Source organism: Condylura cristata, unplaced genomic scaffold, assembly GCF_000260355.1.
Source record: "Condylura cristata isolate star-nosed mole 26May11 unplaced genomic scaffold, ConCri1.0 scaffold00033, whole genome shotgun sequence".
Lineage (NCBI taxonomy): Eukaryota > Metazoa > Chordata > Mammalia > Eulipotyphla > Talpidae > Condylura > Condylura cristata.
The window spans coordinates 11,371,806-11,387,382 of NW_004567134.1; the positions used below are offsets into that span (position 1 = coordinate 11,371,806).

Here is a 15,577-nt window from a genome sequence, read left to right on the forward strand (position 1 = left end):
TAAACCCTCCTCCAGGGCCTATTCAGGAATCTGCTCTTGGTACCACCGGAACCCCCTATACTGGTAGGACTGTTCTTCCCACCTACGGGTCTCTCTCCGGCAGAACCAGGAGTCGCTGAGATTCTCACTGGCACCACATTACTGGCCTGGTGCCTGCTTCTGAGTCGCCTTGAAACCCAGCTTCAAGCAGTCTTTGTCAATCTGTAAGTCCCCTCTAACCATGGGGAAATCTGGTGACCACGATCTTGGCTCTCCTGCAGCTTTGGGGGAGCAGATGTGGCCAGAAGGACAGACAGGAAACTGTGGTCAGAAAAGGTACCCAAAACAGCTGCAGAACTTGGGTGATCTAAGCTGACCCAGGTCTTTAGCACCTCCCTTCCGCCCTTCCTCCCACCCTCACCCACACTTACTGGCAGAGATCCTTGCCCTGCCCCTCTTTCTTGTATCTCAGTCACCCTCTGGAGCAGAGGTCCCGGGACCTCAGCCAGCAGGGAAGCACGCCCAAGACGCATCGCAAACGGAGTTTGACTCAGGCGCGGAATCATTAACACTTGCTTTTCTGGGGTTTTCGCGCAGTTCTGACGTGACCGTTCCCAGCATCACACTTTAATAATTTCCCCCTTGAGAAAGTGACATCACTGCACAGGAAAGGGCCAGGTCTATTTTTGCTCCACAAGTATTCGGAGTGCCAGCCCCCACGCACTCCGCGCCTGGCACAGGATGAATAAATGAATGAGGGAATAAAAGCGAAAGAGTCCGAGGAATACAAAATAATGCTGAGGGAGGAAACTGCTGTTCGCCAGCCCCATCTTGGGCTGGGCGCTGGTCTCTTGGCGTCAGGGGTGGGGGGGTGGGGTGAGAGTAGGTGGGGGTGCTCAAACAGCCGTCCAGGGTCGGAACCGCAAAACGCGGAGCTTCTGGGCACTGGGACCCTGCGGTCCACAGCCTCTTCCACACCGCCCGGCCTTTGTGACGTCAGGGCCCCAGCAGCTGGGAGAATGGTTGCCTTGGCAACGTAAACCTAAGCGCTTGGAGCTGGGAACTGTCCCGCGGAAGCTTCCGAGCGATCTCTGGCGCGTGGGGACGGTGGGTGCATTTGGGGCCTTGATGGGGGGAGGGGGCGCGGGTCGGGGAGTGCCCTGTGTCGGGGGCAAATCGGTGGGGCACCCCTCTCAAGACCTCTTTGCAAGGCTCCCAGCCTTCCCTTCCTCATTCCTATACTTGCTTTACCAAGTCTACATCTGCCTGGTGCAATCTTCCTATTTGGCCGGTGGGCAAGCACCCACCCGCCAGCTGGGGATGTTGGGGGTCTGGCCCCGCTGACTGGCTCCCCTCAGGTCTGCGATTCTCCTCCTTGAATACAGTAGCAGGAATGTGGCTGGAGGGACTAAAGCTTTAGCTCAAGGAATCTTGGGCTGGAATGCCAGCTGCAGCCCTTCCTGGCTATGGGGCTTTGGACACCAGTCTGCTTCCTCGTCTCCAAAGTGAGAACTCTCGCAGTGATAGTGACAGCAGGCCAGGATGAGTGCATCTGCTGAGCTCAGAAAAGACCCCTGTTCTGCAGGAGCTTATATTCTAGGGGGAAATGACCGATAAACCAATTTTTTTTAATGTGATAAATGAGACAAGGAGTAATTGCATTGAGGAAAATAAAGTGAGGCCCTATGGGAGTGGGGACAAAGAAATCACCCTGGATGGGCCTGGAAGGGAAGGCTTCTTAGGCTTCTTTGAAGGGTGACCTTTGAGTTCAGAGCTGAACAGGGCAGTCACACATGCAAATGTCAGCTAGCAGACCAAGGTCAGCATGTTCTTGCCAGGGACAGATTAGTCAGGGCAGCTAGGACCCAGTCAAGGAGGGGAGAGTGGGTGCAGTGGGGGAAGGGAGAGGCAGGGCGCTGCAGGTGCTGGCCACATGGTTGGAGAGGGCCACCCTGTCCTCAACCACCCAGAGACAGGTGAGGAGAGCAGTGGAGTGGGAGGAACCCCCGGGGTCCATCCAGCTTAAGCCCTGTGTTGCTCCCCAGGCTGGAATCTCCTTAGCCAAGGTCAAGCTTTGCAACAAGCCTCTATTCCTCTGCCCAGATGCCCAGGCCACTGTTGCCTTTGGTATCCAAGAACAGGAATCACAACGGTAAGTACTGGGCTGGGAGCTCAGAGTCAGAGACACACCCTCAGGGCCAGCACAGGGAGAGCCAGGTTTCCTCAGGCATAAGGTGGTTCCAAATGAGGCCAGGACGCAACCGCTCAGTGGATTCCAAGGACAGCTGTCACAAGAGTCACCACAGGCCAGGCCCCACCTGCAGGCACCTGCCTCGCAGCTCTGGAGCAAATGGTTGGCTAGGCTGGTTTCTTCTGGGACTGTGAGGGAGCATCTGTTCCAGGGCTTTCTTCTAGCTTCTGGTGGTTCTGGTAGTCTTCAGCCGGTATCTGCCTTCATCGTCTGCCTGTGTGCGTCTGTGTCCCCCGTTTCTAAGGATGTCAGTCACACAGGACTTGGGCTCCCCCCCCACTCCAGCGTGGCCACACCTTCGTGATAAACTGCAAGGACCCTGCCCCCAACAGCGGCACATTCTGGGGGCATTAGGATTTCAAATATTCAAAAACATTCATTTGGGGCAGAGACCATTTATCCGTGACACTTAAGGGAGGGGGCCTTTCTCAATGTTGCTGCAGTTGGGGCTTCTGGCCCATGAGGTCCCCAGGCCACAGATGCGAATGGAGCGTTCACCTGGAAGCCACACCGCCCTGTGTTCTGAGCAGAGTAACCCCGGAGTGTAGCGGGGGAGACTTATTCAGCCCCAGCACCGCTGTGGGCTCTGGATTTGCTCCCGGCATCTGCTGCTGCTCCTGCTGTGACGCCAGGGCTTGTTTCTCAGAGCAAACTGACAAAATGAACCCAGAAGAGGGTTCCCTCCTCCAAAACAGGGCTCCAAAATATTTACAAACAAATAAACTCTAAACAAACACACAACAGTGCAACATAATTGGGCCATCACGAGACAGCTGGAGGCTTTATAAACTCTCTGGCTTCACCACAGGGTTTGGTTACTTAGGGATGCCCATGAACTTTGAGACAAGTGGATCATCTCCTGGGAAGTGACAAGCAAATGGGAGGTGCCCTGAGCTGGGTTGGGGGCGCTTGCATCTGGGTGGAAACCAGGCCAGCCAGATGCAGGCAGGGCTCAGGCCAGGGCCATTGGTGAGCCTGACATCTGCTCCTGCTGCAGGAGCTGAGGGCGAAGGTGGGGCCAGAGCCCCAGGTGAGGATGTGCGGAGCTGGGAAACACAGTTTTGAGTCCAGGCCAGGTGCAAACAGGGCAGCTGCAGCCCCGCACTGCCCAGAGGGAGGCTGACAGGGCACTGGAGACACACCTACCTGGTGTTCAGGTCCCCTCTCAGCCTCGGAGGTCTCCGCTGAGAATCGGGAGTAACCCGTGTTTCTCAGGGCCGCTGTGAGCTGTGGGAGAAACATGTCCGTGCTTAGCGGCCGCCTGGCAGGTACAGAAGCCCAGTCACTGTTGCTACCATCAGCATCTCCAGAGCTACTGCACCTGCACCAGCCTCCCCGCCCTCCTCCCCCCAGGAGGTGCCTGACACAGGGAGATGCCCAGAGAGCAGGGCGAGGGGTGGGGGTCCTGGCTGGAGTTGGACATCCGTGAAGGAGCCCTGCGTTTGCGCTTCATTCACAAACACGTGTTAAGAGCTACCTGTGTGCAGGTGTGAGGATTCAGGCCCCCTCTCCCACAGGGCTCGCACTGTGGCAAGGGAGGCCGCCACTGGAAAACAACTCAATTGGCCACAGCCAAGAAGCAGTAGAAAGGGAAACAGCTGGAAGCTGTAATTTAAGCTGGAGCTTGCGAGGTAATTTACTTATTTCTTATATAGTAATAGATTATCTGGAAGCTAGCAGAGTTTTAGGTTCCTTTTTTCTTCGTTCTTTGCTATTTATTATTGATGTGCTGTTATTTTATATTCTTGCTTAGTGTTTCACCATATAGGATTTCTCCCCTCAGGTGTGGTTATCATAGTTTTCCTCCCCAAACTATCAGAGTCCTCCCTCCACCATAGTCCACTATGCTCTGTCCCGTCTCCCTCCGCCCTGTCCACTCAGCAGGCAGGTGGGAGGCCCAGGCCAGACCTGAGTGTGTCCGGCTCTCCCTGGCTGGTTGCTCACTCACAGCTGTCAGGCCCAAGGAGTCCTGCGACCCTCACTTTTGTGTCTCTACAGAAAACAACCTGGACCCCACAGACCACAGCGCTTCAGTCACTGAAGAAAAACAGGAGAAATGTGGGAAAAAAGGCAAAGGTAATTCTGGGGCCGGGACATGACGTCTCGGTGGTGGGAGGCAGCGCTGATCCAGCTGCAGACGCAGCCCAGTTGCAAAGGGCACAGGGAAACGGTCACTCCTCTGTGAGGAGCTGGGTGACTGAGGCCTGAAAAAGCAGGAGTGTAAACCAAGAAGGGATCTTGAACTGGGGCTCGGGGCAGCTCCCTAAGTTTCTGCCCTGATGCCATAGCCCCAGGGCGCGGACACTTTGCCCTCACCCACGCCCAAGCTCCTCCTTCCCTGGGGCTTCCAGAGATCTCTGGAGGACAAAGCATGGTCTCTCAGGACGCCCCTGCACTGCAGGAAGGCGCCTCAGCTCACATCAGCAGGCCCTGCCAGCCAGCCCCCCACCTACAGTCACTTGTCTCCTCCATGGAGTGGGGAGTCCTGGCTTTTTAAATGAGAAAGGAAGGCGTCAGAGTGCAGGAGGGACGGGGTTCATGAGATCTCTTCAGGTGCCAACGTCTGTAGCTTAAACCAGAAAGGGGAGCTCAGGGAGCTGGGAGGTGGACTTCAGGCACTGCTGGATCCTGGAGAACGCTGCCACCCAGCGTGCTTCCACGGAAGCCTCCTGAGCTGCCGGCCCACCGCGCCATCTTTCTCCCCAGTGTCTATGATGGTTTCTGACAAATCATCCAATCCCTTCCACATGCCCGGAGACCTGGATTTCTTCGTGATCAGAGAACAGGAGTGGAATAAGACTCACTCAGTGAGTATCCGGGGCTGAGGCCTCCCCGGGCCCCGTCCCCATCAGCAGCCAGACTGCGCTTCTCCAAAGACCACTTCCCTCGGGTGGCTTCCTCACTCTAGACTAGTCAGCAGACCCATTTCCTACAAAATAAACGTGAACCTCTGCCCGGCGCTCGGGTCTCCACTTTTATCCCCTCTATCACACACCTTTGTGGGGTGGGGTCCTTGGAGCATCGTGGCCACATCTCAGCTACCACACGTCACGCTGTCCCGCATGTGAGATGGCACCCCCTCCTGAGACTCCCCCAAAGCCCACCGCTGGCCTCAGGGACCCTCTCACCTTGCCCCAGGGAGCCCCCGGACTTCTTCAACTGTGGTCCCCTCTCGTTGGGATTCTTGGGTGCCAGGTCCACACCCACATGGCCATATGCTCATGGGCACACACACGTGCCCCTTGGAGAGCCTGGGAGTCCCAGCACCCCTAGTGTAGTCTGCGCCCCGACATAACCTGCCCCCCCATCCAGAAGACCCTCGGACATGGCGCTGGAGAAGGCCCACTCCTGGCAGCACAGCACAGCCGAGCAGGGCTCACTGCAGCCCCCCGGGCGTTTCCACGGGACATGCTTTTGGGACAAATGCCCAGAGGCGAGACCAGCATCCTGCCCCCTCCTGGACTGAACGTCCACTGACTCCGGCCTCTGAAATTCCTTAGAGCAGCAGCTCCCAAGGTGACCCAAACAGCTGCAGAGTGGAAATGCACACCCCTCTGATTTCAACCTGCAAAGTGGGGGCCACCGGGGGAGTCTCCCCCTCCCCCTCACTCACCAACCCAGAAGAGGCTCTGGCGGCTGAGAGGGGAGTCACGCCACACCGCCTCATTGTCCTGGAGGCCTTTCTGTCCACCGGGGAGGGCTGGACGCCTTCCACAGCCCAGCCCTGCTTCAGGACTCCTCCGCCTCCCTCCGAGAGCCCCGTCCACGCCCCCTCCCCCCGCCCAGCACAGCCTCACACTGACACGCAGCTGCCACTGCGTACACACGTAGACCTCCAGCCCCTGGGTGTTAGCAGGCGATGCTCTCGGACTTGTCATATGCATGAACACGAACCAGACCCCGCAGGCTAGGTCCTACGCACCACACGTTTCCTTCAGTCGACTTCTCCAACAGTGCAGGGCCAGCAGGAAACGCCCTCACCCGAGAGGCATCAATGCAGAGTCCACGTGGGGCCTGCTGGAATGGGCAGGCTGGGGAGCCAGGCCAGCAGGGCTGTGTGGACCCCCAGGGTCTGCACACAGGCGGGGGGGCATGGTTACAAACAGAGAAGAGCCCCTGACACCGCCCTCCTCCCATACTGCATCCTCCCAATGAAGGGCCGGGTCAGGACAGAACTCTGGGGTGCATGGGTGGTGGGTGAGCAGGGTAGAGAAGACAAGGCAGGGAGGGACACCCCCAGCCACCAGCCTACAGCCTGCACCGGCCACACCATGGCGCAGATCTTGTGACCTGGAATTAGCCCATCACCAGACACTCAGATGAATGAATTTCAGAGCAAGGAGGAAAGGCAGCTTTCAGCCAGTCTGTCCCAGGACTGTTAGTCGAAGGGCCTGTGGTCCCTCAGCTGGAGACCTGCCTGCTCCTGCCCACTGCCCTCTCACCCCACTGCCCTCTCACCCCTGGGGAAGTTGTGCCCAGGACCTCAGGGTGCTTCACAGGCGCACAGCTCCTCAGCCTGCTCCAGGTGACACACTGGCCCACCCCCAGTGCACTCCCGCCCCCAGAAGTGTGCACACCCACCTAGGATGTGCAGGAGGAGGTGATGGCACAGAGATGGGCGGGGCTGGGGAGGCGGCTGGGAGGCTGCGGCCCCCTGACCCCGCCTGATCCACCCCAGGAGCGGCAGCAGAAGAGGAAGTTGGGGGTGCACCAGAAGATGACCTACTCGTCCAAAGTGTCGGCCAAGTTCACCAGCCTGCGGCGTGAGCTGCAGCTGCAGGACGAGCTGGAGGACCGGGAGGTGCGCGCCGAGGTGGAGCAGCTGAGCAGCTTCCACGAGAGCACCGCCTGGAAGCTCTCCATGACCAAAGGTGCTGCCGGGGTCAGCGGGCCAGCGGGCCAGCGGGCATCACAGCCAGGCCTGCTGGTTGTCTGTCCTTCCGGCAGGCCGTCCTTTTATGTGCAAGGAAAGGTCAAGTTGCCGTGTGGTGGGGAAGGGGCGTCAGTGCCTGGCCTCTGCCATGCATGGTGGTATACGAAGTCTAGAAGTTCCGAGGCCCTCCCACACGCACGCTGGACGCAGGCCGCGGCAGGGACAGCAGGCTGCACGGTGTGTAAAATACAGGCACTGGCCTCAGCGTAAAGGCAGGCACCAGAAAGACGTTTACCGGGTCCAGCTCAAAGCTGCCGCATTTAATGGCTTCGCCTTCCCTGGCGAGATGGGGACGTGTGCACTGTCTCCTCCCCCAGCTGCTGTCCACACATACTCGTGGGTTGTGAGATTCCAGGTCCTCACACATAGCAGCAGAACTGTCTTCACCCAGTAGGAAATCTGACGTCCTGAGTACCCACTAATAGTCTACCATCCCCGGAGACGATAGCGCTAAGCTGGAGAGGAGCCGCTGGGTCAGGCAGTCGGGCCGGGCCGGGCCTCCAGGTGTAGTGAAGGTGAATAGAAAGATAAGGGGAGCCCCCACGTCCCCCGCTGGCGCACATGACTGGGACTTGCTACTTTGGCAGAGGAACCCCTGAGCTTTAACCTTTGCGTGCAGCGTTGGGGTGGGGTGGGCAGGATGGGGAGCACAGCAAGTTTCAGTGTTGGCCCCGACCCCCATGACCGGGGCGGCAGATGGCGCCTGACGGTGTGGCTGGGCCGGGGGGTGTGGGCACGACACTGCTCCGTGTCCGGCTTTGACTCCCAGTGAGCACCTGGGTGCCCTTGAGGCAGGCCTTCTCCAAGGTGTCCGGGGCGGGGCAGGGGCCAAGCTGACCCCTGACCTGGTGACTAGACCTAACCAGGGCTCCTGCAGCACAGTGGGGTTTTCTGGAAAGGGGGGGGTCTGAGAGGCAAGGGCAGAGAGCCACACGGTTCGGCGGCGCTCCCCACAGCCCCGGGTTTTCCCTAGCTCCGGAACGGTCAGCCTTCTCCAGAAGAACGGGGAAAGAGGCCCGTGGCCCTTGGCCCCAACTTCGCTGCCTCCCTACTTGCACTGATGCTCATGTCCACTTTCATTTCCTCCTGCCTGGCTGAGACCTGGCAGATTTAGTTGCTGCCAACATTGGGCCCTGGCGGCTTAGAACACCCTAGTTAGAGATCAGAAAGTTTTTCCTCTCACTCCCCATTCACGTCCTGGACAGGAGGCCTTTCATTATTAAACCCACCGAAGGTTGGGGGTGGGGGGACGTCTAGGCAAGGGTGTCTTATTCCCGGTGGGAAAAGCGCTACTTGAGTTTGACATATGGAAAGATCCACCCCAGCCCAGTCTCCTGCCAGGGAGAACGGGGTGCCCCGAGTCCCCTCTGCTCGGGCTGGGGAGGGCCCTGTGGCCGTCCAGCATGCGGCAAGCTCTGCACAGAGTGGCGGGCTGGCCCACGCCTCCTTCCACAGCCCCTCCAGGCCCCAGCCTGGGTCTCTCTCCCACTGCCCACCCCCACACCCCAGAAGTCTCTCCTCTGGTTGCAGAAAAGAACATAGAAACTGAGAACATGAACGACTACATTAAAGAGAAGCGGCAGGCTTTCCTCCTCCAGGTACGCTCAGCTGCTCCCTGCGGCGGGTTCCAGGGTCCCCAGTGAACCTGACTTGCCTCTGGTGGCCCTCAGTATGCCGTGGATATGAAGCGGTCTGAGATCCAGCGGCTGGAGATGCTGGCGTCCAAGGAAGAGGCGGAGCTGGAACGGGCCGAGAAGGCCCTGGAGAAGGACGCGGCCCTATTCGATGAGTTCCTCAGAGAAAATGACCGCAGCTCCGTGCAGGCGCTGAAAATGTGAGTGCAGCCGGGTGGGCTGTGTGAGACCCCCACAGTGTGCACAGCATGTGCCCCCACCCCGCCTGGACCCGGATCCCAACTCGGCCCCCCGACCTTCCCCCCGACCCCCACGCCCCACTTCTGGCCAGCCTGAGAGCCATGTGGATGCCCCTCTTCAATAAGGGGCTCCCTGCCCCCATTGCACCCCCAGGGCTGAGAAGGAGACCAAAGCCAAGATGGAGAAAGTCTTCGAGATCCGAGATCTGACCACCCAGATCATGAATATCAAAAGGTGAGGCTCCCTCCATTTCTTCTCCCGTAGTTAAGGGGAGCCCCTTTGGCTATGAAAACTTCATCAGTTTACCTCTGGAAATCAAGCCCGGACCCAAAGCCTTTTGGGATGCTGCTGCCCATTTCACAGATGAGGTGACTGAGGCCAAGAAAGATCGGTGGCTTTCCAAGACCACTCCACCAGGAGGCAGGGCTCACTTGGCTCCAGACCCCCAGCCTCAAGCTGGGGGAGGTGGGGGCACAGAGTCCCCGGGCCGACCGCCACTCTGGTGACTGCTCCTGGGCCTTCCTCCTGGAAAATAGTGGGCACGGGGCTTGACCAGGAGGTACGGGCGATCCTGGCTGGAGGGCCTCCCAGCTGGCGGGGCCCCACCTCTCCCTCCCCTCCCCTGGCCTAGTGAAATCTCCAAATTCGAAGACAATCTACAGCATTACAAAGTCTACAAGGATTTCCTATACAAGCTGTCACCCAAGGAGTGGCTGGAAGAACAAGAGAAGAAGCGTCTGGCTCTCAAAAAGGCCAAGGAGATCTCCGGGGACAGCAAAGAGAGCTCTGCGTACTCTACACCAGGGGACAAAGGTAGCAGGAAGGAGCAGGCAGGTCCTGGGTGTGCCCAGACCCTGCACCAGCTGGCAGGGGACCGCACCCGTCCGTAGCTTTCAGAACCCCAGCCAGGGGCAGGCCACCCCTTAGCCCCCCATGGCTCAGTCCAGGCATGCTCTCTGCAGGCAGAGATGACTCCCAACTCAAACACAGGGGCCTTCCCTCCCAGTCACCTCCATCTTCCTTCAGCTACAGTCGAGGGGAGGGCCCAATGGCACCCCCGTGTCCCCCAGCAGTGTCGTGGAGGTCTGGCTCCAGCCACGGTCGTCTGAGACCCCTTCTTTGAATTTCCTGTAGGAGCAGACATGAGGATCAAGTTATGCTCCCGAGGTACATGGCGGCCCCAGGCTGGGGGGCTCCTCCCCGGGACTGGGCCACGTGGATACCCTTCCTGTGCCCCCTCCAGAGTGGCAAAGCCATAAGAAGCTCTCCAAGGGTCATCAGGGCCTGCGCACGGGGCAGGCCATGGTGAGCATCAACAGCACCCAGCAAGGCAGCCAGAGCAGCCAGAGCAGCCGGAGCCGGCAGGGCAGCCGGGGCAGCTTGCCCAGCAGGCTGGACCTCAATGGGTGAGCGGCTCTGGGTGAGGCAGCAGCCAGGAGGGACCCAGGCGCCGGGAGCGAGGGAGGGGCTGCTCTAACCTGGAGGTTACTGACTCAGTACACTGAAGCCTGGGGTGGCCCACTTGGTGCCAGTGGACACTTGAGTGTCCACTGGTTGAGGGCTTCGGATGGCACACTGAGCGGCAGGCACATGGCTCTCCCAGCCCCCCATGGGTGCTACCCGAGGGATCAGAGCTCCAGGGCCTTGCAGGAGAAGCCAGAAGTCTGGATTCTTATATAAGTCATCCAGATTTTAATGACACGTTCAGATCTTAAACCACACGGGAGACAAAACCCCAAAGGCCCACGGGCCACTCCCGGCCCCCCACTGTGTTTAAGGCCCTCCAGGCTCCTTGTAAGTGCCCGGCTGCTCGCTCATTCCTCCTCCCTCCCTGAAACTTTTTTGATTTAAATTTTTGATAGGGAAATCATGCACAAAAAGCACTAGTCTGTAGAAAGGTGTAGGCTGCCATCTCTCCCCCCTCAGCCCCCCACACCCACTCCCAAGCCCCAACGACCCTGGCAGCACTGGCTGCTTCGTTCTCTCGTGGGTCTGCCAGCCCGTTCAGCAGACAGTAGCCCAGGAGACGAGGGGGTGAGGCTCTGTGGGGTGTGGGGGTCTGGCTCCCTCCTTCCCTCTTTGCTCTTCAGAGTCAGCAAGGCCTCAGGAATCAAAACTTCAGACTTGAGGAAACAGAAGAAGGGGTTTGTACAGAGGGGTGCTGCCATGAGCGGCGTTTTCATGGCAAATATGGGGGCACCGGGATCTCCTCCTTTGCCGCCTCCGATTTCTGTCCCCTTGGGGAGGCTCCTTGGTCTTTTTCTTCTGCTCTCCCGAGTCCTTCCTACGTTCTGGACGTCGGTCCTCCTGGTAGTGCGTGTAGAAGCGCCTCTGCCCCGTCTGGGTGTGACCTACTGACTAACATTCTCTCCCGAGTTCAGTTTACCAATGAGATGGTTGTTTCATCCTGTGCCCTACTCAAGAAAGCTGTGCAGCCCCTAAGTCAACCAAAGTATTTCCTTACAATTTCTTCTGAAAGCTTTATGGTTCACTCCCTGGAGAAGGGTGGTGGTAGGGGAAAGGAGAATTGTGATCTGGGGGCTCAGGCCCCCCCTTGACTCTTCCCTTCATGAGGGCTATAGCTTCTCATCCCTCATGTGCCCCATCCTCTGGCCTTGGTCACCCCATCTCAACCTGATCCTGAGCTCCGCACCCTTAGATTTTCTCCAGGTTTATCCTCCCCTTTCCCGCACCTGTGGCCAGTCAGTCCCTGGCCCTGTGGCTCGGGGTCGATGGGGGACATGTCACCCTCCAGCTGTGAGTGGGGCCCCCAAGGACAAAGGCAAGGGCGAATCTAGATAGGGCAGGTGGGCAGCAAGTGTCCAAGGATGGCGTTAGAAGGAGAATGGCATAGAAGGAGGCGCAGCTGGGAGGTGGGAGCTTTACCACAAAGGCCTGAGGTGCCCCGAGGTCGGCACCCAAGTGGGGGGGAGCGGCTGAGAGGGTGACAGGGGCCTCTCCCGCCTGGGGAAAAGGCGAGTTTTATTTTAACCTGAGTGAAATGAGCCAAGTGAGTTTCGAAACTGTCCCCGGGTGGCCTCAGGGAGAGGGCAGGACGAGGCTGTGACTCTGCTGGAGCCCGGGCCGGGCCGCAGAGGGCCCAGGCAGCGGGGCGTGGGCTGTCCCCACCACCCTGCCGGGCCAGCGCGCACTCAGACCCCCGCGCTCCGAGCCCAAGGTAGCGCCCTGACCCCACGTCTCTCAACAGGTCCACCTCTGCCCCCTCGGTGCTGGACGACCCAGACAGCGAAGGGGAGGTCAGTGGGCCACTGCGGGCGGGGGGTGGGGAGGGCTGCAGGGCCAGCGTGACGACCACACACCCAGCTCTGCTTGCAGGAGCTGGCACTGTACTTCACGGAGCCCCAGCAGCTCCTGGACGTCTTCATGAAACTGGAGGAGCAGAACCTCTCGCTGATCCAGAACACACAGGAGATGGAAGAGACGCTGGAAGAGCTCAACTTCACCCTGAAGAACACCCAGAATCGCATGTGGGTATCGCACAGTGACCCCCCCCAAGGCCAGTGGGAGATGGGCCCCATCCCTGGCTGTCACCCTGGGGCCCCCACAGTGCTGGGAACCATGCCCCCACTATGCCCTGCGCCCCCCAGTCACCCCCACCCCCCCAACACACACACCATGGCCCTGGCTTTGCCACCGCTTCAGTTTTCTGGAAAATTCCACTTGGAGTCTTACAGGCCTGGCTCTGGAGAGACCACTGTCTTCTTGACCAAGGGGGCTGGGAGTGGGGATCGGTTAGGTGGGTGAAGCCGCTGGTCATCCTGCACCCGAGGACATCGGCAAGGACCTCGTACCCTCGGGTGTTCTGCAGAGCCGGCTGGGCAGGGGCACAAAACTGCTGTTGGGAGAAAGTCACCAGCTGTTCATTCACTCCCCAGACAGACTGCGCACCTGTGTGGGGTCAGCCCCGGGTCTAGGCCCTCCAGGATCAGGCGAGGCCCTGCCTCACGGATCTGACTTTCTACAGGGCCACAGATTTGACGAGATACTCATCATATGTGCCAGGAAGAAAACGATGAGAGACAGGTGCTCAAGTGGAGGGAGGCGCAGACCAGGGGGCAGGGAGCTTCTAGGTGGTGGCACTTGAGCCGGGCACTTCCTGAGGGCAGAGGAAAGCGGAGCAAAGAGGGTGCAAGGGCCCTGAGGTGGGGAGACAGCTCAAGGCTTCCGTGTCCCGCAGGGAGGTTGTTTCTGAGTGCCCAGGTCTCACTGGCCCACTGCCTGCCATGGGGCCACCTCTGGGAGCCTCCGGGAAGATGGGACGTCACCAGCTCTCGGGAAAGCTTGTTTCCAAGAAAGCTGGGAGGTCAGACACAGATGAGCTGGGCAGAGCGGGCAGCCTCCAAGTTTCTGAGACCCGTGAGATGAGAACACGCACGCAGCCCTCCCTGCAGACCCCGCTGCAGCCGTCACTGGAGTGAGTAGGCCACGGCCTCTGCTGAGCCGCCTCAGACCATTTCACTTCCTGGGAGTCACAGCCCACTTGTCTTGAATGTCCATGAATTCAAGCACTCTTTCTCAGAGGGAAAACAAAAACAAAAAACAACTTTAAAAATACATAAATAATCCAAATAGGGCCAGTTATGAAGAGAATTTGAATAATCTTCCCTAACACAAGCCGCCAGACCCGGATGGCTTTATCAGAGAATTCTATCAAGTGTTTAAGAAATCGTACCGATTCCTACAGTCTCTTCCAGATGGCATTAAACTAAGTTTCTGCAGGAGACGAGGTAGTTATAAGCCATACACACTTCAGGGTTAGGCTCCGAAGATACAAGTAATGCAACTCAAGGGCAAGAAATAAAGCCACCTGGTTTTATCGGGCGGGGGAGCTACGTGGGCATTTCTCCAAAGACGCCGCGCAGACCACCCCAGGCACGTGACATGCTCTTCACTTCCTCCCAGTGCGGGGTGATACGCCATCAGCTGCGTGAACCCCCCCACACCCCTCCTCTTAGACACCTGGGTTGCTCCCGAGTCCTGGCAGTAAGGAATAGAGCCGCTCTAAATACCCACTGCAGACTTTCAAGTTTGCCCAGCTCTTTGGGGCAAATAACAGAGAATGATTGCTGGACGGTGTGGCAACGGCACATATCATAGTTTCAGAAGTTGCCCAACTTTCTTCCCAAGTGCCTGAGCCACTTGAGTCCCTTTGACGGTACATGAACATTCCTGCTGCTCCACTTCCTCCCCAGGGCTTGGCGGGAGGGTGGTTAGCACCCACCATTCCAGCGGGTGGGCAGTGGGGGGCCCCTGCTGAACACGCATTTCCCTGACAGGGTGTGGAACAGTCCACACGCTTCTCCGCCACCTGTGTGTGTATCATTTTTGGCGATGAGCCCGTTCAGGTCTGAGGCCCATGTTTAAAACCGCGTGGTTCACTTGTTAAATCCTGAGAGTTCTTCGTATATTGTGGGCAACAGCCCTTTGCCAGACAGTGATTTTGCAGATATTTTCTCCCTGCCTGTGGCTTCTGTTGGCACTGCCTTTCACACAGCCGTGGTTTTAATTTCACTCACGTCTGGCTGATCAATCCTTCCTTTCACGACCATCGGTTTGGTTTTATCTAAAAAGATACCAGCAAGTCCACAGCCATCTAGATTTTCTCCTGTGTCGCTTTCTGGTTGTTTTACCGTCTTGTGCTTTACATTTTGCTCTATGAGCTGCCTGAGCTACTTTTTATGAAGGGCGTGAGGTCTGTGTCTAGGTTCTTTTTTTCCCTTCTGCTTTACCTGCGCCCCTTTTCTCAGAATGGGGGTGACCATTTGGTTCGGCCCCACCGGTGAAGTGTGTCAGTCTGGTTGTGCACCTTTGCACCTTTGTTAGGTACCAGCTGGCCTCTCCTCACGAGGATCCACCTCCAGGCGTTCCTTCCTGCCCCATGGGTGTATCTGCCGTCCTCTGATCATCATGCCTTGATTACTACAGCTTTATAATAGTGTGAGCCCTTCCCAACTTCCTGCACATGCAAGGCTGTTTTCGGATGTCCTAGCTTCTAGTATCTGGCTCTCAAAGCGGGGTGGGGGGGAAGGCACAGAAACGAGGGGACTGGGAAGGAGCAGGCTCCTTCAATCTTCTGAAAATCAGTGCAGGGGGAGGGCGAGGACAGCATCTCCTGCCCACCTCCTTGTCTGTGCCTTTGGCCGGGAGCAGTCAGCACAAACCCTCAGTGTCTGGGGGGAAGAGATCACCGGGCTCTACCAAAAATTGGGGGGCGAGGCAGGGGGACGGGAAATAATGAAGTCATTTTGGGGGGCGGCAAGGAGGGTTACCTCTGGGTGCCTGGGCACTGGTGGTGAGTGGCCAGATGTCCACCCAGTCTGACCAGGACCTATAAACAGTTGCCTTCTATTCCTAAGCTGATTCCCATTTGGGAAGTCATTGTGAACGACTTTTTTTTTTTTTTTTTTTTTGGTGGTGGAGTTGGTAGATGATATTATGGCTGGGGGCAGAGGATCAGCTGCGCATGCCCCATCACAAGCTTCTGGCTGTGCAGGATGGCGCTGGCACTGCACATGGCAG

The 15,577-nt window shown here is 58.2% G+C and overlaps 1 protein-coding gene across 1 annotated transcript in view; it reads left to right on the forward strand.

The window, feature by feature from the left end:
- The first annotated feature begins 2,031 nt into the window (after positions 1 to 2,031).
- CCDC37 (coiled-coil domain containing 37) overlaps positions 2,032 to 15,577 on the forward strand; it is an 18,647-nt gene continuing 5,101 nt past the window's right edge. The window contains exons 1-11 of the mRNA XM_012732078.1: positions 2,032 to 2,131; positions 4,229 to 4,306; positions 4,937 to 5,037; positions 6,909 to 7,101; positions 8,694 to 8,761; positions 8,834 to 8,997; positions 9,191 to 9,271; positions 9,669 to 9,850; positions 10,281 to 10,443; positions 12,246 to 12,294; positions 12,362 to 12,525. Of these exons, the coding sequence (XP_012587532.1) occupies positions 2,083 to 2,131; positions 4,229 to 4,306; positions 4,937 to 5,037; positions 6,909 to 7,101; positions 8,694 to 8,761; positions 8,834 to 8,997; positions 9,191 to 9,271; positions 9,669 to 9,850; positions 10,281 to 10,443; positions 12,246 to 12,294; positions 12,362 to 12,525 (1,292 nt within the window). The 5' untranslated portion in view covers positions 2,032 to 2,082. The remainder of the gene's footprint in view (positions 2,132 to 4,228; positions 4,307 to 4,936; positions 5,038 to 6,908; positions 7,102 to 8,693; positions 8,762 to 8,833; positions 8,998 to 9,190; positions 9,272 to 9,668; positions 9,851 to 10,280; positions 10,444 to 12,245; positions 12,295 to 12,361; positions 12,526 to 15,577) is intronic.